Source organism: Crinia signifera, chromosome 1 (genome assembly GCF_055691185.1).
Source record: "Crinia signifera chromosome 1, ASM5569118v1, whole genome shotgun sequence".
Taxonomy (NCBI): domain Eukaryota; kingdom Metazoa; phylum Chordata; class Amphibia; order Anura; family Myobatrachidae; genus Crinia; species Crinia signifera.
The window spans coordinates 350,942,182-350,967,523 of NC_139217.1; the positions used below are offsets into that span (position 1 = coordinate 350,942,182).

Genomic DNA, 25,342 nt, shown 5'->3' on the forward strand with positions numbered 1-25,342 from the left:
GCATCCGATCGCACAAGTGTATGGGCACCATTCTACTTGCGCTAATCCTTCCATTTGGTCATCTAACCATACCATATTGTATTCTTCCTTTAACAAGCGTTGGTAGATATTGTATAATCTATCCTGCACATCTATATATACAGTATATGCATACAATTTAAACATTCATTCAATTCATTTTTCTGTTACCATACTAGTGTTACCTTCACTTCACAGCAAACATAGGTAACTGCTCACGTTACTTCCATTTCTCTGCTATGCAGGAATGGAGAGCTGAAGTCCACGCTGTTTATTCTTCTGCCATGATGCCATTTATTTAACTACTTAACTGCTGCCTGCTGATCAAAATGCTATAGATTCCAATGTTTATTTAACCTATGGACTTAGACCTGATCGCAATACAAATTTGTTCTCAAAATGGAAAAAATACCATGCTGCATTGCAGATGCGGCAGATGTAACATGTGCAAAGAGAGTTAGATTTGGGTGAGTTATTTTGTTTCTGTGCAGGGTAAATACTGGCTGCTTTATTCTTACGCTGCAATTTAGATATCCGTTTTGAGACACCCACCCAATTCTAACTCTATCTGCACATGTTACATCTGCCCCACCTGCAGTGCACACGGTTTTGACAATTTTGCGAACAAATTTGTCCTGCGATCAAGTCTGAATTAGGCCCTGTGTGCAAGGGACACTTTGTAGTTAGACTTTTCCTCTCTTTAAATTTCTTGAAACAAAGTATAATAAGTATATAATATTATAAGCTGCATCACTCAGCCTAATTGACGTCACCGTTTCACACCAGGCCAGGACCCAGGTTGCCCCCGGCAATATTCCAGGTCAGAAGCTCAGTGTGAAAGGGCTATAACAGTTCCTACATAAAGATGCTGAACTGGAAACATTTGGAGTCATTTTCATCAGTTCTCTGCAGCGTCTAAACTTGTTGAAAAATTAAACAAAGCACATACAATAGAAAAGAGAAATAAAATCAGTGGAATACATATTTTAAAAAAAAATACACCACAAAGAGTAAAATTCAGCATTTATTTATTTTTTTGTAACTATCTTAAAAAAGATTCCAGTTGCAGTAACAAACATTATTGCTTTGAATTTGCAATACAGCATTGTAAGTTTCCCCGTTCATAATTAACTCTTCATGCACTATCACACAATTTCTGCTGGAGGAGACCGTAAAAGCTCACCAGTGGAATAACTGTATCACCCGCTCTTAAGAAGATAACACAATGATAGGTGTTTGGGTGACACTGACATTGCAATGATTTTATTGGCTTGCAAATACTGCCAGGAGAAGGAAATATTAAAGTCTTAGTCAGACTGTGTGCACACTGCATGGCTCAGTCAATGTGTTGCAGACCAATAGTGTTATTATCTTTGTCTTGATATATTCTGTGGAACATTTTGCCTTATACTTTGGCCAGAATAATACACAAAATCCTCCGCAATAATAAGTGTGGCACTAAAAGAGTTAATTTGTACTGAGGGTGAAGCTGGCGTTCAGCGTTCTCCTGCGCCGACAATGCTCCAGCTTATTCCAGTGGACAGAACTCAGTTGTAATAAAAAGTTTATAAAAAACCTGTTAATCCATCCAGGTTTTAGGAAAATATTGCTAAAGAATGGACCCAAATCGGCAAAGTAGATGCCGGGACCAGATAAGACCTGGAAGTGGCAGAACAATCAGTCTGCAATATTTACATATTTTACAGAGGAAATAAAAACAAAAAAAAACTTCAAACCAGTTTTGAGAAAATTAAAATAATTTCTGTTCTACAAATAGTTTTTTTCATTTAGCAAAATATACATTTGTCTTGTTCTTGTGCATTGCCCACTCCATGTCATAAAAGCCGAAATTTACATAAAAAATATTTTTTTTTAGTCAAAAATAAAGAAAACTCACTCCCAGACAGCCGGACCGAGAGTCCCATCTTCTCCCTCCTGCATGTTGTACCAGAATTTCCCAGCATCCCACCAGAACGAAAATATCAAAAGTCATGAGGTTTTGCTTACACCTATCATGGTAACACAAAACTATCAAGAAAAATGAAATAAAAAATAAAATAAAAAAATGACAAACTGGAGGGGCTGGGGGAAAAAGCATGAAATAAATAAAATGTTCTGGGGAAAAAGGAAAAAAAAAATCTGCAGGAAGCAGCAGTTACTCTGCATGAACACAAGGTGGCGTGTAGCTGTCTGACATTCTCCGAGGAGAGGGACACAGTCATGGTCACAAATAGTTTCCAAATTGAAACCTAAGGAGAAAACATGACCTTTAATTAAAAAAACTATTTTATACATCTTATCACTACATATACAAGAAAGTACATATGCTGAAACATTAACTATTGTACATTTGTGCAGATTGTGGTCAGCTATCAGCTTTTATTAAAACATTAAAAAGAATAATAATAATAATAATAATAATAATATTTTGACAATATTACTTGCCACTCAATGGGTTAATTAACCCATTGGGCAGTATTCAATGAGAAAAATTCTCCGTGTTTTATGGAGAATTTTTGCTTTTTTCGCCCTGGACGGGGCATTTTGCTCTCCAAAAGTGAACCACCCTATTCAATGTGAAATATTCGCCGTCTTTCTAAGTGATTTTCGCCGTCTCTCTCCGTGTAGAAATTCTCCATCTTTTGATGGAGAGCTGGAATGTGAACTTTTAATCTAAAAGGTTTTTTTTTTTAATTTTGGTGTCAAAAAATCAGGGTTTTTTTTCTGTGAAGGGGCATGTTATTTTTATTCATGTGCTTATAGCACATGAATATATATTTAATTAAAAAAAAATATTTTTTTAATTTTTTTTTTTTTTTTTTACACAGTGCAGCCAGCAGGGGGCCGGAGCGCTCGAGCCGCTCATTAGATATTCATATATTCACTGCACCCGATGCACGTTCGGGTGCAGTGAATACTGGGTCCCCCGCTGGCTATAGGGGGGGGCAGCCTGTACTGCCTGGGTCCCGGGGGGGCCCCCTACCCTCCACATATGTTCTGGGGCATCCAGGGAGACTTTAATCTCCCTGGATGCCACCGTCCCACGGCTCCCTGTCAGCTCCCTGCCGCGGACGCTCGTCCGCTGCAGGAGTTAAGACTCGCCGCGAGTGGCGGCGAGTCTTAAATACGTTGAATAGTGGGAGCAGGAGGCTCCGGAACACGGCGAGTGCATGGCGAGAGAAAAAATCTCTCGCCATGCACAGAGAATTTTCTACATTGAATACTGCCCATTGAGTGGCAAGTAAATTTGTCAAAATAGGTGTGAAAATTGCCAAGCAAACATTTTTATTCATCATAATGACTTGTAATGGTTAACTTTATATAGATAATATAACTTTTTTTTTTACATATTTTTAACAGATATTTTGCACATCTCCCACAGAGATGTCGGCACTCAAAGGGTTAAGCAATGAATACAGTTTCATTCTTCTAAAAAGGAGGAGATGTTTATATTTTTCATTAGGATCGACTAAAGCAGTGGTGGCCAACCTGTGGCTCTAGAGCCTCATGTGGCTCTTCCCCTTGTAAAGTGCGGCTCCTGCTCCCACTGCTGCTTGCCGCCCACCGTCTGTCCCAGTCCCCCCTGCTGCCGGTTCCCTGAATCCCTTCTCCTTCTGAGGGGAGGAGAGCGCGCATCGCGCATCTCTCCTACCCCTTACTGTACATCCTTGTGACTGGGCCGTCCGCCAATCAGAGCTTGTGGGCCAGCAGCCAATCAGGAGCCGGCCAGTGAGCTTTGATTGGTGGGCGACCCAGTCACAGGGAAGTGAGGGGGAAGGAGACGTGCGGTGTGCTGTGCTCTCCTCCCATCGGTGACATGACAGGAGGACTGCAGGGGGACACCAGACTGTCCTCTCCCCGCCTGGCAGCATTAGCAACAACGGTGAGTGTTGCTGCTGGGAAATTTGCACTTTGGGGGCATAGCAGTTTGTGGCACTGTGGGGGCATAGCAGTTTGTGGCACTGTGGGGGCATAGCAGCTTTTTGGCACTGTGGGGGCATACCCGGCACCGTGTGGTGCATACCTGGCACCGTTGGGGGCATATGTGTATCTGCACTATTGGAGGCATATTTGTATTACACCCACCCAAGGGGTCAAAATAGGCTACGCCCCTTTTTTTGGCGCATGCGCCTTCGGCGCACGCATGATGTCGGCTCTTTAGCTTGACTACCGATATTTTCGGCTCTTTACCTCTGACCGGTTGGCCACCCCTGGACTAAAGCATGGAAACAATTCAAAATATACTTTCCGGAAGATGTTGCTTGTCGTACCTTCTACCAAGTTAGCACAAAAACACACACAAAAAATCAGCTACCTAGTATAATTATACCAAATACATGTATTTTATTCTGGTTTGGAAGAGGAGATGGTGTCACAGTACCCAGCTCGTTGGCTGTTGAAGCACACAACAAGAGCGGTGAAGATATGTATAAAGTACCTCACCCCCCTTTGGGGACCAGAGTTGACTGTTATGGTGGAGACAGATGGGGACCTGCCCTGATCCACCCAACCACAGGTCTGAGCATGATTGGGAAAGTGACAGCAGACAACTACAACTTCATATTGGTCCACAGACTATAGTGACATTACCTTGACGGGACCTGCATTTACAGAGCTGCTGGAACCTGTAGTGCCACAAAGGGGACCAAGGGGTTAATCCTAGTAATTTAGATACACTTGCCAGTGAGCTCCCAGGCTTACAGCTTTTGCAATTCATAATCAACTGTGTGAGTGCCAGACAACACCATACACTCTAATATAATTTCCTATATTTAGTTTGCATTGATGCCCAGTAGGCGGTGATAGACACACCCAGTAGGCAGTGATAGACACACCCAGTAGGCGGTGATAGACACACCCAGTAGGCGGTGATAGACACACCCAGTAGGCGGTGATAGACACACGGTACAGTGGAACAAGGTAACAGGTAATACGTGGCGCAGTGCAGCCTAAATTCACAGTCCCCAGAAGTTACACCCTAACTTCACAATACATACAGCAAAAAAACAACACGGGGAAATAGAAAAACGGCGCAGATAGTGTACTCAATGTCTTTTCTGATGGCTGTAGATTTCTCTTATAGGTGTGTCAGCAACAATTCTCGCATGGAGGTTGATAACCAGATCCCAACAGGTGTTCCAAGAAAAGACAAAATAAAAAATTACTAAATCTGTGAGTGTCAATTTTTTATAAACCACTGATTGTGGTGGTGATAAAAGTGGGTTTGATAATTTCCACAGGCGTACCCGAACTCACGTGATATCGTGAAGGTGTTCCTCATATAAAGGTATCTTTTTGAGACGTCCTTTGGAGGTTCTTTTAGTCCAGTGTGGATGAAGACATGTGCTCAAAAGAAGTGAAAAAAAGGATCTTAGATTCTATTATATTATACACATTCTTTATTTTCACATTGGTGCGTGAATAATATGACAGTTTCACGATTCACGCCCAGTCATATTATTCACGCACCAATGTGAAAATAAAGAATGTGTATAATATAATAGAATCTAAGATCCTTTTTTTTCACTTCTTTTGAGCACATGTCTTCATCCACACTGGACTAAAAGAACCTCCAAAGGACGTCTCAAAAAGATACCTTTATATGAGGAACACCTTCACGATATCACGTGAGTTCGGGTACGCCTGTGGAAATTATCAAACCCACTTTTATCACCACCACAATCAGTGGTTTATAAAAAATTGACACTCACAGATTTAGTAATTTTTTATTTTGTCTTTTCTTGGAACACCTGTTGGGATCTGGTTATCAACCTCCATGCGAGAATTGTTGCTGACACACCTATAAGAGAAATCTACAGCCATCAGAAAAGACATTGAGTACACTATCTGCACCGTTTTTCTATTTCCCCGTGTTGTTTTTTTGGTGATAGACACACCCCTACAATGGTGCACACTTAATAATATGGGCTGTGCACGCCTATGTGTGTTACCCCTTTTGATCATCTGTGGAGGATTACAAGGTTTCTAGAGTACAGGCCTCTAGAACTGTTAGAGGCAGCAGGTTCCATAAACTGATGACCACATGCAGTCCCAGTGGTCAGGTAAGTGGTTGGACTTTCCTGTCAGTGGCAGTATGGAGGATGCTGTGGCTGCTTTTCTGACAGTGTCCTCTCCTGTCTCCCACTATAATATTAAGGGGAAAAAAGCAAATGCTAACCAGCTGTTTTGCCCTTAGGAATGTCCTTATATTTTACTTATGTGGTGCCGCATGGGTTCTGTAGCACACAGGGGTTCCAATATACGAGATTACATAAATAAGAGATGTCGGGTGTGATTGGCTGAAAGCTTTGAATGTAGAATAAGCATCATTATAATATTGAATAGTTTCTTCCTAGGTGAAAGAAGAATGATTCTTTAGAATTGGCTTGTTCTGGTATAAAGAATGTCAAGCAAAATTTGATCAACCATTAGGACATGGGTCTTCAAACTGTGGCCCTCCAGATGTTGTGAAACTACAAATCCCAGCATGCTTTGCCACAGTTTTGCTATAAGGGAGTGTTAAAACTGTGGCAAGGCATGCTGGGATTTGTAGTTTCACAACATCTGGAGGGCCGCAGTTTGAAGACCCATGCATTAGGATATTCAAGTACATATTTTGTAAAACTAACAGTTGGGCCACCTTGGTTTTAGCATCTCACTTTGCCATTTGTATATACAATTTAGGGTGGATCAGAAGATATATTCGAGAGAGGCAGGCTTTTCATTTGCCTGTAATTCCTGGTATGGGGGTTATTCTGGCTCACTCGGAAAGGTACAATCACTCTCTAATGGACAAAACCATATGCACTGCAGGTGGGGCTGATGTAACATGTGCAGAGAGAGTTAGATTTGGGTGTTTTATGGCAGGGATGGCAATGGCACCCAAAGATAGCCAAGTATAACAACAGGTCATAATGGTCATTAAGGGCGGGATGTACTAAAGGGAAAATGCGGTAAAACGGGGGTTTTACCGCATTTTCCTATTTACCATCACCCGTCCGCCCCGTCTTCGCCTGGCAGGGTATCGCCGCCCACCGTCCGCGCGCCCCCCCCCCCCCCTTTGATCTCCTCCTCCCCCAGCAGGTGTCACAGCCGGCAGGACATCCGGCTGCAGGGGGAGGAGGAGACGCAGGGGGACACTGGCAGCCGCCGGGATGTGACGGAGACCCCCGCAGACCACATCACAGGTATCGCGGGGGTCTCCGTCACCGCAACCCGATGCTAGCCGCATATGTTAGTCGAAGGGCGGCAATGTATATTAATACATCCCGCCCTAAATCTGCAATTTGGATGGTACCTTTGTAGGTGCCCAGGTCAGTGGTATAGTCACTTCACCCTATAGGCTTCAAAAGGCTCAGATCCTCCTTTGGGTGAACAAAGTTCAAGCTGTAGCAGGTGCTGGCGAGTGACCAACTGATACTTCTCTGCATAAAAAGAGGTCTGCACTGTGCAGAGAACCCTCCAAATATTCAAATTTCCCCATTGTCTGGAAAGCAACATAAGGATAATAATTGCTTTGCAGAGAATCCCAGGGTCTTGCGTGGTCCTTGATTCACATCTGCTACTGTATGTTTAACCAGACAAGACTTCTATGACAACAGGTAGGAGAGATGTCTTTAGTGAGCAGTCTTTCCCTGCCACTTCCAAGTCCCCTTTCTTACATAAGTAGTACAAAAGATTCATCTTAATGGGTGTGGGAATCTTCTCTTCATAAATAATAAGAGGTAACTAGACTGATCTCATAAATCAGTAAGAGCTACTGGTGGTAAAAACTGGTCAGAAGGTCCCAAAGATTGGGCAATACCTCATGTAGGGAATTGGAGATCTGAGACTAAAGTGGTCTGAAAAAACTTCTAATCCCTTCATATTTACCAGGAGAGTTTGAGGATTTGGACGATTATTTCACCAGTGGTACACCTTCACTGCTTTAATGTGTTGAGATGGAAGCAAAGTTATTTTCAGCTGTGGATCTGAGATCTCAGTGCTTCTCCCACACTAACCCTATTGCTGAAGCTCCTGCATAAGGTCAGGAAATAGTCAGCAGTTTTAATATTTTCCATTTAGCCAGCAAGAATTTGCTTTCCCTGATCAGTCAGTTATGCATGGCCTCAAGACTACTTCCAGAGACTTACTGCATGTTCAGGCCCTGTACTAGCGCTAGATATTGCACTATGATAGTAAATGGGATCATTATGGCCACAATCAGAGGGGTACTCCCGGGACTGGAGTCCTGGCCAGAACCCTGGGGGCTGGTTGCACCTCACAACCGATAGCAAACCAATGGATACAATGGCTGTTCTCTGAACTAGACTTTGGCCATAACCAAATCACTGGTCATGCCAATCAGCAAAAAATGTCTTGATTGGCTGCCGGCCCCTCGGTCGTGCCAAATTTTGAATTTGGATGGCAGTTGGAGAGGGTCAGACTGGGTGGAGGAGGAAAGGGGACTGGCTCCTTCCCCTCTCACCCACTTTTTTACATGTCTGGTTTATTCTCTCCAGGCAAGTGCATGATGGCCTGCCTCTCAGGTAATCTCTGCAGTGAGGATGTGAGCTTGGTGCATGGCCTGGGGGAAGGGGGCTGCTGCTTCATTTGGTGGCAGCTGGAAGAATCTGTGTCCTTAGCTGCGATCACAGGCCGCTGCTGAGACATGGATTATGGGGGACTCAACAGCTGGCTCTGCTGGGGTCAGCCAGGGGTAGAAGTCACCTCCAGTTCCCACCCCGTGTGATTCCTGGGTCTGAATGGGCACAGTTATGTGCACCGCACATGTCTCAGGGTGGCTAAGTCTACAGATCATGATTATTTCTCTACACACAGCAATGTCTGCACTGTTCTAACTGTGTCAGCATCTATAGTTCACTATTATTAATTTACATGTCTTTATACCTGTACACACAGCAGTGTTTGCACTGTTCTTTCTGTGTTCAAGTGTAGGACCTCAATAGTTCTGTCCCTCTAAAGCTGCTTCTATAAATCACCATTATCCCACTAGCAGGATTGCTAATATCTCCCCCTCCTTGTGCCAGGCAGCTGTGGATGCCCGGTTCCTTCCTCCTGGCTGTGTGCCGCATAACCTTGCTAACGTCATGCTGCACACAGCCGGTTATGCGGGAACCAGGGCCGGGCAGTGGCTAATATAGAGCACAGCAGCACTGCCTGGCCCCAGGACACACAGCGGTGTTTTTTTTTTAGGGATCGCTCTATAAAACCCTGCCCTGTGGGGCATAATTTTATTAATTAAACTTTAATTTAACCAGCAGGACAATATATCTTGATTGTTAGCACTTTCCTCACTTTCATAAAGAAATGTATTTTATTTAGAGGGCTGAGTAGTTCCTCTTGTTTAGAGCTGCAGAGAATCAGATATTAATATTTCTTTGGGGTCGATTTTATTCAAAACGAGAGAGCTCCCGGCGCTGCTGCTGACTATTGGGTTTCTGCTTGCACCTGTTCTGTAGTATGCCGAGTGTAGCGAGTCACCGTGCCCAAAGCATGCGAGGGGACGCGGCACACTTATACGGTGTCCATGACGACATATGTCAACAATGACACCCAAAAAAACCCTGAAAAAACTCATCAACCTTTTGAGTGTTGACCATGTACATGTTTATATTAAGCTTGTGTTGACCTAGAGTATGTCGAATATTCTTAGGTGTCGAGCTAGTTACTTTCAGCCAATAATGGTCGACCTAGTGACTGTCGACCTAGACATTGTCTACCTATTATTTCAGAACCATTTCTTTATCTACACCTTCTGCTAACATCCTTAACCTTCCGCGTTTCGCTTCTACCATATATGAAACATCGCTGACATATTCTATTTAAATTCACAGATTTGTGCAGAGAATTCAGACCTGATTTCCCGTGAGCTTCCCTTGTAGCTCCCCGGGAGGGCTTCCATCTTTGGGTGGCCGGTGATAAAAACCAGACACTTTATCACTTCACCAAGCTTAATAAATCTGCCTCACAGAACTGCAACAATGCTTTTCTCTGCTGTTTTGGGATGCACATCGCATTGCGATTTTTCTAAACCAACAATGTTTTTAATACAATGTTATTTATTTATTTGTATTGTTTATTAACAGTTTCTTATATAGCGCACACATATTCCGCAGCGCTTTACAGAGAATATTTAAGCATTCAGTCCCTGCCCCAGTAGAGCTTACAATCTATATTCCCTACCACATGTACACACACATATTCATTCTAGGGTTAATTTGTTGGGAGCCAAATAACCTATCAGTATATTTGGATTGTGGGAGGAAACCGGAGTACCCGGAGGAAACCCACACAAGCACGGGGAGAATATACAAACTCCGCACAGTTAGGGCCATGGCGGGAAGGGGGAATCCAACCCATGACCTCACTGCTGTGAGGCAGTAATGCTAACCATTACACCATCTGTACTGCCCCATGTTAGAGGTTTTATCATTCAATGACGGCATTCTGATGTTTATGGCATTGCTTATGCAAATCAAATAAATCTTTTTTTTCTATCAAATTCATTTGATGCGATGGTTAATTAGATGGAGGAAACTCAGTCATCATTTGATGGTGGACTTCCAATGTCCATTCCTAATGCAGACCTCTTCCACAGGGATATAGGGCCTGATTCTGAAGTGAAAGGGGATAAGGTCATTAGGTCTACAGCAACTAGGTCGACAAGCATTGGGTCGACCCCACTAGGTCGACATGGGTCTTGGTCGACACAAGCATTAGGTCGGCATGGGCTAGGTCGACAGTCAAAAGGTTGACATGGGGGTTTTCATGAGCCGACATGTGCTGACAGGTGGTATTTCATGCCCTACTATCCACTAAGGCATGGTGGGAGAATAAAATAGTGTCCGAAGCATTGCGAGCGAAGCGGGGCACTTCAAACTGTGTCCATGTCGACTGTGTCGATATTCGGGCGGGAAAAAACAGTGAAAACCCCCATGTCGGCCTAATGTCATGTCGACCTAGACCCATGTCGGCCCAATGCTTGTCGACCTAGTTGTTGTAGACCAAACGATCCACACCCAGTGAAAGTAAAGTGACATACAATATTGCACTGCAAGGGGTGCAAATTTCCATGCAGGGTAAATACTGGATGTGTTTGCATGTAGACCACAAATGCCGAACAGCTTTTCACTGCACTTTAGTTTGGAGTTTGGAAAAAACCCTTTAACATCCATAATCTCATTGCATATTTTAAATATGCCCTAGGCGCACAGTTACGTGCTCTTTTTATTTTCTTTACTCCCACCTCAGAATACTGTCCATTGTGTTTTCCCAAAAGGCCAAAATAAACCTTCCCTTTAAATCAGCATCTTGTGTAATATGATCCAAATGACTGCAGAGCCTTATTTGTGTGCAGTGTTTTTTTTTTTTTTTTTTTTTCTGGTGTCTTATCCTCAGATGTTTCCCAACCTGACTGAACATTTTCCATCCTGAAAGTCCTACATGAATTGTAACTATGAGATAAGCTGGTAGTGATAGTAAATTAATCTGGGGTCACTGGGTGTAGCCAATACTATAGCATATATTAACCAGCAATGATTCATGGTGCGTGCTGGTCCTTGGCTTTTATGAAATATTACAGGAGACCATATGACCCCTTGCAAGAGATTGAGCGACCATCAGGTATGTGGTAGTCTGCTCACCAGCTGTTGCTAGGTGGCAAGTCTCCTGGCGAACAAAATACAAGTTTGCAGGAAACTATGATCTAGGGAAATAATGTTACCTAGCAACAGTACCCACCCTACACCCTTTGCTTTGTCTGTTGTTTTCTCAGGAGAAATGTAATTGTATTGCTAAGTGCACCAGAGGACCATATGAGGCCTCACACCAGTGTGCCTAATGATACAAAGTAAAGCTTTATTTCACCGAGCAGCATTACTAACATGGATGAATGTTGTAGCTTAGCAGTCGTTTCCAATGTTATTTTCTTAAAAGTTGTGTGTGTGTGTGATCATGCGAGTGCTTGGACCATTGTGCATTGGGAAAATGAACATTTCCCTAATCATTTTATTACTGGACATGGCAGGTCATGCAGAAGCGTGGCCACAAAAGTTTACAGCTATTTCTGCCCACCTCATTACTCTTCACAATATTGAAAGCAAATTCTGTAAACACCTCAATAAAAGCATTCCCTTTCTCCCAGGTAAAGGGAGCATCTGTCATTTGAAATTAGTGACATCAGAAGTATTAGGAAACTCAGGGAACTGCTGTCATCTCCTCACAGATGAGTAACCAGGAAGTAAATGTGTTAAGTATATGATCTGCTGTTAGAATCCTTCTTGGCCTTTTTCCTGAGCGGCCACCTGGTACTCTGTCCAAGAGGTCAGCTTCCTGAATCCTGAGGTGCTTGTGACCCCAGTGCTGCCTAAGCTGAGGGTGTGGGAAAATGCACTGACGATGGCATGCACCTTTTCAGCAATTCACCTGCCAGTATTTGTTTTCCACCACCTTTTGGTCAGATCATTTTTAGATTCCAGTTTGAAAGGCCGGGGCATTTATTACTATTTATTTATTGCACACTTTTTGCATTATACAGATGTCGTCACTCGCAGCTACACATTGCACCAGGAATGAGATACATCTGTATCTCACCTATTAGTCAGTGATGTCAAAGGATCGGGGAATGGTTCCGGTTAAAAGGTCGACAGTCAATAGGTAGATCACTATTGGTCAACAGGTAAAATGTTGACATGCTAATGGTTGACTAATATTCAGACTTGTTTTTACTTCTCCATCCATGGTGGCATAGAGTGAGATTACAATTATCGGGGGTATTGGCTATGTCCACTCCAAACTAGGACTTCAACTTTAGAGTTAGTAAAGGCCATAGACCTTCTTCCGAATTAGACAGAAACCATGGGCCTCATTCAGATGCAGTTGCTGATGCAGGACATGTGGAGTTATAGTTGGAGGTGCAGCAATGTACCGATGTTTGGTAGTTTGATAATGTGTATGACCCGTACTTGGACATCAGCATCAGACTGGCTGCAGACTGTCAGTGAGGCAGCGTGGCATCTTTATTTCGGGATAGTCATGGAGCCAGGATCTCCATTAGAAGATGGGAATTTCCCGGGCTCTTGGTAGGAACTGCCTCAGAACTCATGCGTGACTCCATGAGTCACGGCTGATGGTGTCACACATGATCCATTGCTGCATTCTAGTACACAGCACAGACCATTAATGCATGCAGGAGGCATCTACTTACACCAGATGCATTCCCATATCAGACCATCGCTGCCGTTTCCAAGGAATCAGCAGTGATGCTTACCCCAACCACATCTAAATCAGGCCTCATGTGCTGCTGCGATGTCTCATGGATTTTCCAGTGCGGAAATATGCAAATGTCAACATGAACATTCCTCTTGCGTACTTCCATGAGCAAACTCTGCAATGCCCTCTACGTTTATATGAGGAATGCTCAACTGCACTGGAGGATCCAATAACTTCACTAGGCACAAAACATTAACTCCACAAGCAGGCCCTAACCCTCCATTGTAACTTTAACAAAAATGGCCGATGTGGCTACTGTGCTGTAAAAGAGATTGCGTCCGCATGCCAAAACACGCCCGTTCCACTCCTATAATACGTCCATGACACCTCCTCTTAATGCGATCACCTCCCTGTCTTCACCCTCAAGTCATAATGATGTTGTATACCATTGCACACATTGGTTCACGAGTAAGAATAAAGCACAAATAACTTTCTATTTCAGCACGTCTTCATATGCTAGAAGACCAAGCAGCAACATGACTGACACACCTGTGAATTATTAGTACGGATCCTGCATGTGCGCGTTGACAACCATCGGATATGTACATAACCCATCGAGTTTGCGTATCCCTCTGAATTACACCTTATATTCATTCCGTGTTCATAAACACACATGAAATATCGTTGCTGTTACGCTCTGTCAATAGTCTCATGAAAGCTTCATTATGTAAAAATGGCCATGTTCAATTTCTCTATTCTTATGAGGAACTATACATTTTGATTCACATTAAGGGAGCGATTCTGGTTGGTTTGCAAAAGCAAACTCATTCTTTAATGGACAAACACATGTGCACTGCAGGTGGTTCTTACATTGCAATTTAGATTTCAGTTTGAACACACCTCACCCAAATCTAACTCTCACTGCACATGTTACAGATGGAGCGCCTCTCAGCCAGCACTGGGAATCACCAGGGGGACGTGCGAGTGTCTCATGCGCACACGCATTCCCATCAACACGGTGGCGTGGAGTGCTTTCCCTGTCCATCTCTGTTTCAGGGAGATGATCGGGGGGAGCTGGGGGGTACAGCAGGGGAGCTGCAGCGGGCGGTGGAGGGCTCCATCAGAAACGGGGCAGATGGCGATTTTATCCAACGGGAGCTGCTCCATCTTTACATCTGCCCCATCATTGCACATGGTTTTGTTCATCAACGAAGGAGTTTGCTTTTGCAAACCAACCAGAATCACCCCCTTAGTGCATAATACAATGATGCAATCACAGTCATTCAGCAGGTGATCTACAAGATTCAAAAGCAAGCAGTTTTATACATGTGCATTGTATGCTTTTACTTACCTTTACTGTGACCTGTAAATTCAGTGGTATCCATTGGTGAAAGCCGTGGCAATCAGTGGACCCTGAAGAAAACATATCATCATTAATTAAACAAGAAACTCTTACAAACTCCTATACAGACCTGCAATAATATTATGATAAATGGCAGAATTATCATGCTAATTAATGTAGAAGATCATTTACAGAGGTTATAGGTTTAAAAAAAAGTTGACAGTAAGGACATGCACATGGACAAACTGTACACCAGCATTGCTCTTACAAAATAAGCCTATCTAATGGTGCATACACACGGGGGCGATTATAGCAAATATCGCTGGGAATATGGTCGCTGAGCGACCATATTGCCAGTGATTGGAGTGTGCACCAGCGATAAATCGCTGGGTGCGCGCTCCCGTTTTCAGCCCCTGAATGGTCGCTGGTCGGAGAAGCATGCTCCTCCGACCAGCGACATCCCCTGCCTCTTCTCCCGGCAGTGTGACATTTTCATCTGCGACCATCTCTGCTAGCGATCATATTGCCCCGTGTGTACGCACCTTAAATGCAGCGAGAGCATGCACTTAATATGCAGGAACGTCCACACCTATAGTCATGCAGACAGCACACCTCAGAACAATTGTATGAGTGCTCCTTAACACCATATATATTGCAACTTATTAGACAAAACAAAAAACTTACCCCAAGGCTGTGTCCAAATCCAGTGCTGGGTGCTGGACTTGCTGCACTGATGTAGCTGCTGACTGCCGATTCTTGATTGGCTGCTCCATACAGTTCGGCCATTGGCCCTGGGCTGCTTGTTCCCAGAAAACCCCCTGTGCGGGTTGGATTGGAGCCTTGTTTACAAAGCAAAAAAGCAGATCTTACAGAGAGCCCCCTACACTCCCCCCTTTACCTGGGAATCAATAGAATTCCACCAGTAACTGACCCTGCTTCTATCATAATTCTAATCAGTCCTCTATTTGACCTTTATTCTGGTTCACTCGCAAAGGCAAATTCCTTTTCAAAATCATGTGCAGTGCAGTGCTGGGGGGGGGGGGGGTCAGATGTAATGTGCAGAGAAATTCTAGATTTGGGTGAGTTATTTTGTTTCTGTGCAGGGAAAATACTGAATGCTTTCTTTTTACACTGCAATATAGATCTCACTTTGAAGTAAAACCCCACCCAAATCGAATTATCTCTGCACAAGTTACATCTGCCCCACCTGCATTGCACATGGTTTTGTCCATTTGAGAAGGCATTTGCCTTTGCAAGTGAACCAGAATAAGGGCTTTTATACGTATATGAAACCTAATGACAAACATTTTAATACACTAGATATCCTACAAAAACATTCAACAATTTATGTCTAGTCTTCTATTCATACCCAAAGTAACACTTGCCCTGGTCACTACAAGCTACAATAATGGAACTGTCCCCAATGCAATGAAAATAGGCAGTTTACCTCTCACCACAGCTGCAGCTGCTGCTGCTACTGGTCCATATGCAGTCAATGGGATTGCTGAAAAACAGATCAAGAGTAGTCAACATACACTACAAACAGCAGTGTGATGGAGCATCAGCAATATGACAGGAACATAATAAGGCAAGGCATGCATGGGAAAAGGATAAGATTGCACCAGTGGACACTGTTCTCAATATACAGACACAAACAAAGCATGCAGCACAATACACCTACACAACCTCCATACTACGGAAACGACCGTCGTATAGATGCTCTGCAAACAGGACTCTCCACATTACATCATGCAACTGAAAACACATGGGTTTGCTGCTCAAAGTTCTGGATAAAATTATTAAGTGGCAAATGGCGTAATAAGCACAAACATGGTGTGACCCAGTTAGATATTTACATTCATTATTTAAACTGAATTAAAATGACCAGTTAAAATTGCTGTGGGTCGCAGCACATTTTACCAGAACACAAAAAAAAGTACTTAGTTACACAAAACAGCAGAGTCAGTTTCAAGTACACGGTATCTGAGACCAAACCGCTCTCTATAAATTTATTAAAAGATATGTTCTACTACATTGTAGCAGGAGACAGCTGCATGGTTGTGAGCATGTCAGCTCCCGTAGGAGGGGACACAGCAGCTGTGTAGAGATGTGCCGGAAAATTCTGCTATCTCACACAAGGTCACAGACGTAGCGAGGTCTCCTTGCTTTTGTAAAGACAAACACAGACTATAAAAATAGTACTGTTTTATGCATCTTTTTTGTCTGCCACAAAACTACCCCAAAAAGTCATTACAGAGCAGAACACAGGACAAGAATGCGACAGATTATAATTTCATTGATTATAATTATAATAGCGCCAGTAATTTACCCAAACACTGAAGAATACTCTTTAGAACACCTGTGTGTGGAGCGGCACTTCTAACACAATATGTCTATCGTTCCTTCTAGATGACACATCGTCCTGAAAGGCCATCGGTGACGTGCCAGATGCAGTGCGCGTAATCCACAGAGCAGGGCTGGCACCAGCTTACACTCTGCTAATGCCATTCTCCTCATTTGTGAGGTTTAGGAAATTAGGACTGACCTGTGAGTTCTGGGAGGACGGGGGTGCCCGGGAGAGGGGTTCTCTCTACACGAAATTCTAAAACGAAACGTGAAACAGCTTAGGAATGGCTGGATGCCGACTCTTTAGAGGTGACTGGCAGTGAGTAGGGAAGAGCTGTTCAAAACCACCCACTGCCACTAAGACCCAAATGAATATAAAATATTGCTGACACACCCATTCCTTGAATGGACATATAGACTGATGCAATAAAGCAGAGATGCCTTTATGGTAATCTGCCACCGTTAGTCTACACAAGCCCCGATCTGAGTCCCCAGCATGGGAAGAAAGAACATGCACATTAGGAACAGCTATACACTTCTGTGTAACTCCAAGTCTGACTTACCTGGGAATTGGTAAGTATACCCAGGTGCGAGTCCCGTGTAGCTGCGACTGGCATATGTAGCGGCCTGGAAACCAGGATATCCTGAAAAAACATGTCCATATAGTTCAATATTTAAAAACTTACAAGAAAGGAAGTCAGGTTTGTCATCAGATTTAAATCAATGGACGGCGTTTCGTAGTCTAAAAACACAGTATTTACTATGCATTGGTTTTGACTGTCATTTGTCATCCTTATTCGATACTCATCGGATTTCAACACCCTATCCCACAGCACACTGGCACTAAGGATTTAAAAAAATGCCATAATGCCAGGACATGCTTGCTGGAACCTGTAGTGCACCTATAAAAACAATATTATTTCAAAGAATAACAATTAACGCCACACCAAAGGCCAGAAGTGCCCAGTACTGGTTATACTTATGGAGGGGGATTATTTTGGAGGTCCATGCTTTCATAGGGATTCCAGCTCTGAGCTGGTCAAATGTTGGGCTGGTTGCCATTATGGCAGGAGAAACCCATGCTGTATATCCTCCTGCTATAGTGCCAGCTGTCCGGGCTGGTACAGCTTAGTGCTGATAATAACAAGAAGCCTGCACATAGTGATCTGTGCAGGCCACAGGCAGGCCTATTATTTTAGTGGGTTCTAAACCTGAGGCATAGTAAATCAGTAAATACTGAGTGAGACAACTTTCTCAGGTTGGGTATTTGGTGTTTGTTTTCAACGATTTGGCATTTAGTACATGGGCGAATTGCAGAACTGAATAAATATGCCCAAAAACCCAAATCTGACTATTAGTAAATTTACTTCTTAAAATCTTATTGTGTAAATATTTTATCTAAGCCATGAGTCCATGTGGCCATCATTTACTATAACTCAACTGAATTAAATACATACTTGCCTACCTGACCCTGTCCATGATGAAGAAAATGCTCTGTTCCTGGACATCCCTGGTAAGGTAGGATTGCCATCACCTGTGGTGAAACACCTTTCTTATCAATTACCTAGCTCACCACAGGTGATGGCAATCCTACATTACCAGGGAAGTCCAGGAGCAGAGCATTGTGCCCCTCATGGAGAGGGTCAGGTAGGCAATTATGATTAAATAAGAAATATATGAGAGAAGCAGAATTTTTTATGCTGCTGGGAAAATGACACAACAAGCTGAAAAAAAATAATTAAAATCTGAATAGGGCAGCAATGAAACAAACAAACTAGGAATTGGGAAGAAGTCTGCTGATCCTGCTATCTGTCACCTGAAACCCAATATTATCCGCCCTTTCTCACAAATCTGGGATTAGTTTTAGCCCTTTACCCATGTGATTTGTAGGAACCGGTCTAACGCTTACCCAGCTCACAGGTGCAGTTTCCGGTAGTAATGCTGCTACAAGACTACTACAAGGCATAGATTTAAGAAAAGCTCAAGGACCTTTTATTTAACACCTTACCACACTGTAATGTATACAAGGATAATTCTATCTGTAAATAATATATGCACTAACCCCAATATTTGCACAATAAATGTGTCTGTGTTTTATTAAGGTGATTCCAAAAATAAGCTCCTATGGATCAAAGTAGGAACATTCTGGCTTAGCAGCTTTTTTAACATATAGTTCTAGTGGGGGGATGGGTACGCCTGCAATGATATCACAGCACCTGCAGCATAAGCTAGACCTAGATTCCTGATAGCTAACACCTGCAGAAAGGGTCAAACAAACCCAACACTGTACAGCGGTATCTATCATATATAACATCCACACAAGAGACTGTGGGCCAGATGTATCAAGCTTCAAAAAGTGATAAAGTGGAGAGTGATAAACAACCAGCCAATCAACTCCTACCTGTCATTTCTCAAACTCAGTCTGTAACATGACAGTTAGGGGCTGATTGGCTGGCTGTTTATCACTCTCCACTTTTTGAAGCTTGATACATCTGGCCCTGTGTGTCGCTGTATCTATGAAAATAAGGGGGATATTCAAATGCCAAGGTTAATAAACATACACAAAATCTGCCCCCCCCCCCCACTCCCTGGGGGGCATATATATATATATATATATATATATTTATTTTTCCTCCTCCTTATAGAAATTTAATTAGTGGCAATGTAAAGGGAAGATGGGGGATAACATCAGCATAATGCGGCACAGAGAGATTCAGGTTTGACTATTACAGGGGTCCTCAAACTATTTTGCTCTGGGACCCCATCAGGCAATAAAAATAATTTACGGGACCCCAGCAAGTTACCACAGATGGTCATTGCGTCACATGTGTAGTCAGCAGACAGCACATACATGGCAGCATTGTGAAGGCACAGAGTGATGGGAGGAGTCTAAAATAACAGGCTCCTTGAATCACTGACTGAGATTAGAAAAGTCATCAGCCTGATGCTCAGCAACATGGGAGTCGTGACCCCATGCTGAGAAGGTTGGGACCCACAGTTTGAGAACCGGTGGTCTATTACTAGCTTGGTTCATTATGTTAAAGGCATGGAAGTTACTAAGGGCTATACGTACTGAAGTGCGGGTCTATACTGTAGAAGTAGAGATGTTGCCCATTGCAACCAATCGGATTCTACTTATTTAACTAGCAGCTTTCATACAGTAATAGCAAGAATGTGATTGGTTGCTATGGTCTATCTTCACTTCTATATACCCACACTTATACCTCAGAGCGATTAGGATTACCTTTACAGCTAGTCCACTGTGGCTCATTGTCTCAAGATAAATCATATTTCTTGGAAAGACATAAGAACCTAGATATAGTTGTGATTATTACAAAACCACATGGCTGCATAAAAGATCAGGGGCGGGACGTAGCAAGCAACTGCGCTACATCCTGCCACACATCGCCAAGACCCTAATCACATATGTACAGTACTAACATATGCGATTAGTATCGCAAAGGGCAGCTCTTGCAATAAGAGCTTCCCTTTGCCAATCCGGCGGCCGGGGGGTGAGCGGGTCCCCACAGCTCTTTCTTTCCTTCTGTGCCATCGTACAGCATAGTGCGACGGACACGCTTTCTATTACAGGGCAGAACTGGTGATATTGCAGCAGCCATACAAGATTTTTTCATTCAAATAAATGAAGGAACGATCCTAAACCTGTTGCTTCAGCTGCGCAGGTGGAAGGTATTACTACACATTGCTTGTTTCTGTACACTTTGCATGCAGTGGGCATGATGCAGTTATTATGACAGCAATTTGTGTAGTGTAAACTGTGTGATTTCACTTGGTACAAGCCCAAAATAGTCAGTAACATGTCTTTGGTGTAATAGCCACCTGCAGCCAGCAGAGGGAAAACTGCTCATCAGTCATTAGAACCTATTTCAATCACAATCCACAATCACCTAGCATGCCGATGCCTAGCATAAAAGCATCCATTCCATATGGCATCACTCGGGATCGTCCCCGTACAGAACCTGTTGGTGACATCACCTCCTTCGGTTGTGCCTTCTTACATTCGACCTGGAAGTAGAAATCAAAACATGACATTACAAATGACATCACTTAAACTATAAACTTCAGTTAAAGTTTAACAATGTAATAATAATTTAACAGTTATAGGGCCAGATGCACTAAGCTTCAAAAGTGATAAAATGGAGAGTGATAAACCCACAGCCAATCAGCTCATACCTGTCATTTTTCAAACACTGTCTGTGACATGGCAGGTAGGAGCTGATTGGTTGGCTGTTTATCACTCTCCATTTTAGCACTTTTGAAACTTAGTGCATCTGGCCCATAAATACAAGACTCCAGGAGACATATGCTGTCCACTTACTCCCAATGATTCCAAACCTTTAACCAAACACTGCAATTTAAGACAATTATTCTAAAACATGCATACTATGCCTTACAAATAAAACTATATATCTGTCCTTCTCTTAACTCAGTTCTGTTGAACACTAACCAACCTCCCCATGATTGTCAGCTATATATACACTGTATCATGGATTTCCTCTTACCATCTTATTATTAATCTCATGGAAGTGAATCTCGCACACCTTCTCCACGATATCCTCACCTTCAAAGGTCACAAATCCGAACCCTATAAAGGTAATCAGAGACCAAAGACCATTTATATTTATAGAACTTTCTCCTTGCCGCATGGGTAAAGGTGACTTGCCTCTTTAGACCTTAACCCTTTGAGTGGCAAGTGAAAATAGTCAAAATTGGTGTGATAATTGCCAACCAAACATTTATAAATCATCATAATGACCTGTAATGTTACCTTATGTAGGAAATAATCTTTTTATTTTACATTTTTTATTTGAATTTTTATAACAAATGTGAGAGACGCTGGCCTTTCTAGATGATATTTTGCATATCTCTCAGAGATGTTGGCACTCAAGGGGTTAATAATTGCATATAATACCTGATGAAGAGCTGAGTTTCGCACAACAAAACTACATGCATATTGTCACATGTATGCAGAGGTGTAAGCAGATTTGTATGTGGATGTTCCCCTCTGTATGATTGCTGTAATACTTTCCTTCATTATGAAGAAATTCTTGCATGGTGCTATGGGCCCTATTCAGACCTGTCTGCACAGTTGCAAATTCAAACGGAGGTTGATTATCAATGAACTGCGCATGCGTATTGGCTGCAATGCGCGTGCAAGTCCTGCAACGTTTTCTGTTCATTGGCCGTACGCATGGTAGTTGACATGCAGTGAGCGTGTGGGGTGGAAACCGGATTTATTGGGGGGAGTGCCAACAAAAACGCTGGGTGTGCCGAAACCCCCCCTCCTGGGAGTGACAGGGAAAACACAGGTATGCCTAAGCCTGTTAGGGGAGGGTTTGAAACCAGCAGCAGCCCAGATGTTTTTCATCTCAGTGCCGAGTAAGTCCAGGGCTACGCAGCACCTACGATAAGTTGTGGCCAGTGTAAAAATCATTAGATATGCTATAATTGCCCAATGTGTATGCCCCTTTAGCAGGGCTTCTCTTTTACAGCCAGCAATCTAACAGTAGGTGCACTGCAGAGCTCCGTTGGAAGTGCAGCGGTCACTCTTTGAACCCGCTGTGAACTACACAAGTGCCGCTCTAAATGCAGATGCCCCTTCAGGGATTTTAGGCAGGAGACTCCATTGGCTCTGGAAGTTGTGCATTTTAAGCGATCTCTAAACTTTGCCTAAGCGAGTACACCCTCAGGTATGCATGTTTAATAAGAAGTGAAAATGCGACTGTAATGTGTATGTCTGTGCATCACCCATACGTGCATACACTCGGTAAGCGTACTACCACAATTCACAAAATAAATCTGACATCTCTGCATCTCCCCCACAGTGCTCAGCAGCCTACATATGGGAATGTATCACAACATTATCTGAATTACCATTACTCCCCAGTGGCTTGGATCATTATGTCGATAGTTAATATGTTCACAGTGAATAAGTTCAACATTAAAAAAAATATTGACAAAAGGAAGTTCTCATGGTCTTTAAAGAATGAAGATATTCAAAAAAATGGGAAAAAAATGGTGAAAAACTCATATCGGCCATATGCTGTGTTAACCGTTATCATGTCAACCATTTGACCATGAGGACCAATAGTGGTCAACCAATTGACTGTAGACTTTATTACTATCAACATAGAGTCCGGGTACCCTTCCCAGTCAGTGGTCAGGTCTAATAATGTCATACATACTTTACGTTAGTTGTAATATCCTTACACCTGAATAAGGATATCTGACTTCCCAAACACTGTATCCTTAGCTACAACAGTAGTCACAAACTGATTCTGGACTCTGGCAGATTACTTAAACTCTGGCTGTAATGGGGCCTAAACACAGGTAGACTTTGCTTAGCAATATGAGCCTTGCTAGACCGCTCAGCATTCAGAGATGTGCTAGTGCTGTGTGATGTCAGGGCCAATGTTCTCTGGTGAGAACACTGGCCCTGACCGGCGATCTAACTAGAGTTATCCAGCATGCTGGATCTTAATCGCCAGGCGATAGCTTATCACGAAGACCCCTACACGCGGAGCAATGTAGGGGCATTTTCTAAGCGGTCGTCAAATTAATCAGATCACTTAGAAACTGCCTTGAACTCGCACCGTGTGGAGGCCCCAGAAAGTTTTTGTTTTACCACTTTACAAATCCCTACCAGTAGCTGCGATCAGAAATACAATCAGGAAATTTCCATCTTTCAGACGAGTGGGAATAGATTGTAGATGTTCCCAAACGTGTCTACACATGTTACACTGGTCATGTTATGCTATTAATAATATCTAGCACAATTCAAATCTCAGTATGAGATGGCAGATTTTTTACAAATAATTGACAACAGATCCAGGAAGACTGCCAACAAATAGTGACAATATTGTCATATGTCTAGAATATGTATATGTTCCACGCTAGCGTGATATGAGCAGCTCTTTGAGAGGGGTTTTTCAAATATACAAATACAAGTGCTGAATAGAGTAAAAGTAAAAAATAAAGTTATTAGGTCGACGCCGTTAGGTCGACATACTGGAAGGTCAACAGGGGTCTAGTTCGACATGGGTTTTGGTCGACAGGGGTCTAGGTTGACATGGGACAAGGTCAACAGGTGTCTAGGTCAACACATGCGTTAAGTTGATAGGGGTTAGGTCAACAGTCAAAAGGTCGACATGCATTTTTTGACTGTTTTTTTTGAGCCTATATGTGCCCTACCATCCACTAGGGCGTGGCGGGAGAAAAAATAGTGCCTGAAGCATGGCGAGTGCAGCGAGCCATGCGAGGGGATGTGGTGCACTTAAAACTGTGTCCATGTCGACTGTGTCAACATTCGGGTCAAAAAACACATGTCGACATTTTGACTGTCGACCTGACCCATGTCAACCTAACACATGTGTCGACCTAGACACCTGTCGACCATGTCCCATGTCGACCTAGACCCCTGTCGACCTTAACCCATGTTGACCTTCCAGTATGTTGACCTAATGGTGTCAACCATCTTATGGCCGACCCAATGATCCCAACCCACGTCTTCAGGCAGAGGCAAAAGTGCCTGACAACTATTGCCTCCAGTGCCACTTGCGTATACCCGCAAATCCTGGCACCACAGCAGCAATCCCTTCCCTGTGAATCAGGCCCACTGGTACGCACACTTATGGATCCTGAAAAGGCACCCATTATCATCATATCTCCCCTCTAATTACATCATAGTCCACACAAATAACCTCACATCATGTATTTTTGAGAGTATCATCACAAAATGATTAGAAGAATGGCAGGTGCAGCGCTCTGGGAGGTAATAAGTAAGAGAAGGACTACTAAAAAATATGTTGGTTATTGGACTGAAATCTAAGGACATAAAACAATCTTCCAGGTTCTATGGGTTACATGTCACACCTGAAGATGTGAGGACAAATCTGCAGTGGGTACATCCTCTGGGGCTCACCGTGCTGGGTGGCAGAATTAATTGAATCTCTTCCAGGCAGAGCTTTTGCAAGCAATAAGCCCTGCGGACTGTACACACTGTGCAATTTGCCCCTATATTTATCATACAGTCAAATGTTCTATTACAACCCAGTTACACTTTTTCAGAACCGCTAGCGCACCTTCACATCGCTACGCTACTCTGCCGCCCGCCCTCTTCCAGCACCCGATGTGCCATCACAGGCATGTGATATCGGGTGCTGGCAGAGGGTATGCACCATATGAAGCGATTGTATGCGATGGGACATTGCATTGCTATGTCCCATCGCATATGATCGCATAAGTGTATGGGCACCATACGATACACCAGCAGATGTGCCTGCCAAATGTACAACTTTACAGAGCCCCATATCAATTTTGCCCTAGAAAAATTGTTTGTCTGTACAGCTTGAATCTAGTTTAAGTATATTATTGTGCTGCAATACAAATTGATATATTTGTATG

The 25,342-nt window shown here is 43.1% G+C and overlaps 1 protein-coding gene across 6 annotated transcripts in view; it reads right to left on the bottom strand.

Moving 5' to 3' along the window:
* Positions 1-1,029: 1,029 nt before the first annotated feature.
* The window catches only part of MSI1 (musashi RNA binding protein 1), a 37,897-nt gene continuing 13,584 nt past the window's right edge, over positions 1,030-25,342 (bottom strand). For 3 of the 6 annotated variants that reach the window (XM_083147259.1, XM_083147286.1, XM_083147301.1), the window contains 8 exons: positions 21,442-21,524; positions 20,827-20,944; positions 17,482-17,562; positions 17,118-17,174; positions 16,020-16,076; positions 15,257-15,411; positions 14,582-14,643; positions 1,030-2,267 (listed from right to left, as the gene is read on the bottom strand). In XM_083147259.1, the coding sequence (XP_083003385.1) occupies positions 14,602-14,643; positions 15,257-15,411; positions 16,020-16,076; positions 17,118-17,174; positions 17,482-17,562; positions 20,827-20,944; positions 21,442-21,524 (593 nt within the window). In that variant the 3' untranslated portion in view covers positions 1,030-2,267; positions 14,582-14,601. The remainder of the gene's footprint in view (positions 2,268-14,581; positions 14,644-15,256; positions 15,412-16,019; positions 16,077-17,117; positions 17,175-17,481; positions 17,563-20,826; positions 20,945-21,441; positions 21,525-25,342) is intronic. The other 3 variants (XM_083147268.1, XM_083147277.1, XM_083147294.1) reach the window with 3 other exon arrangements.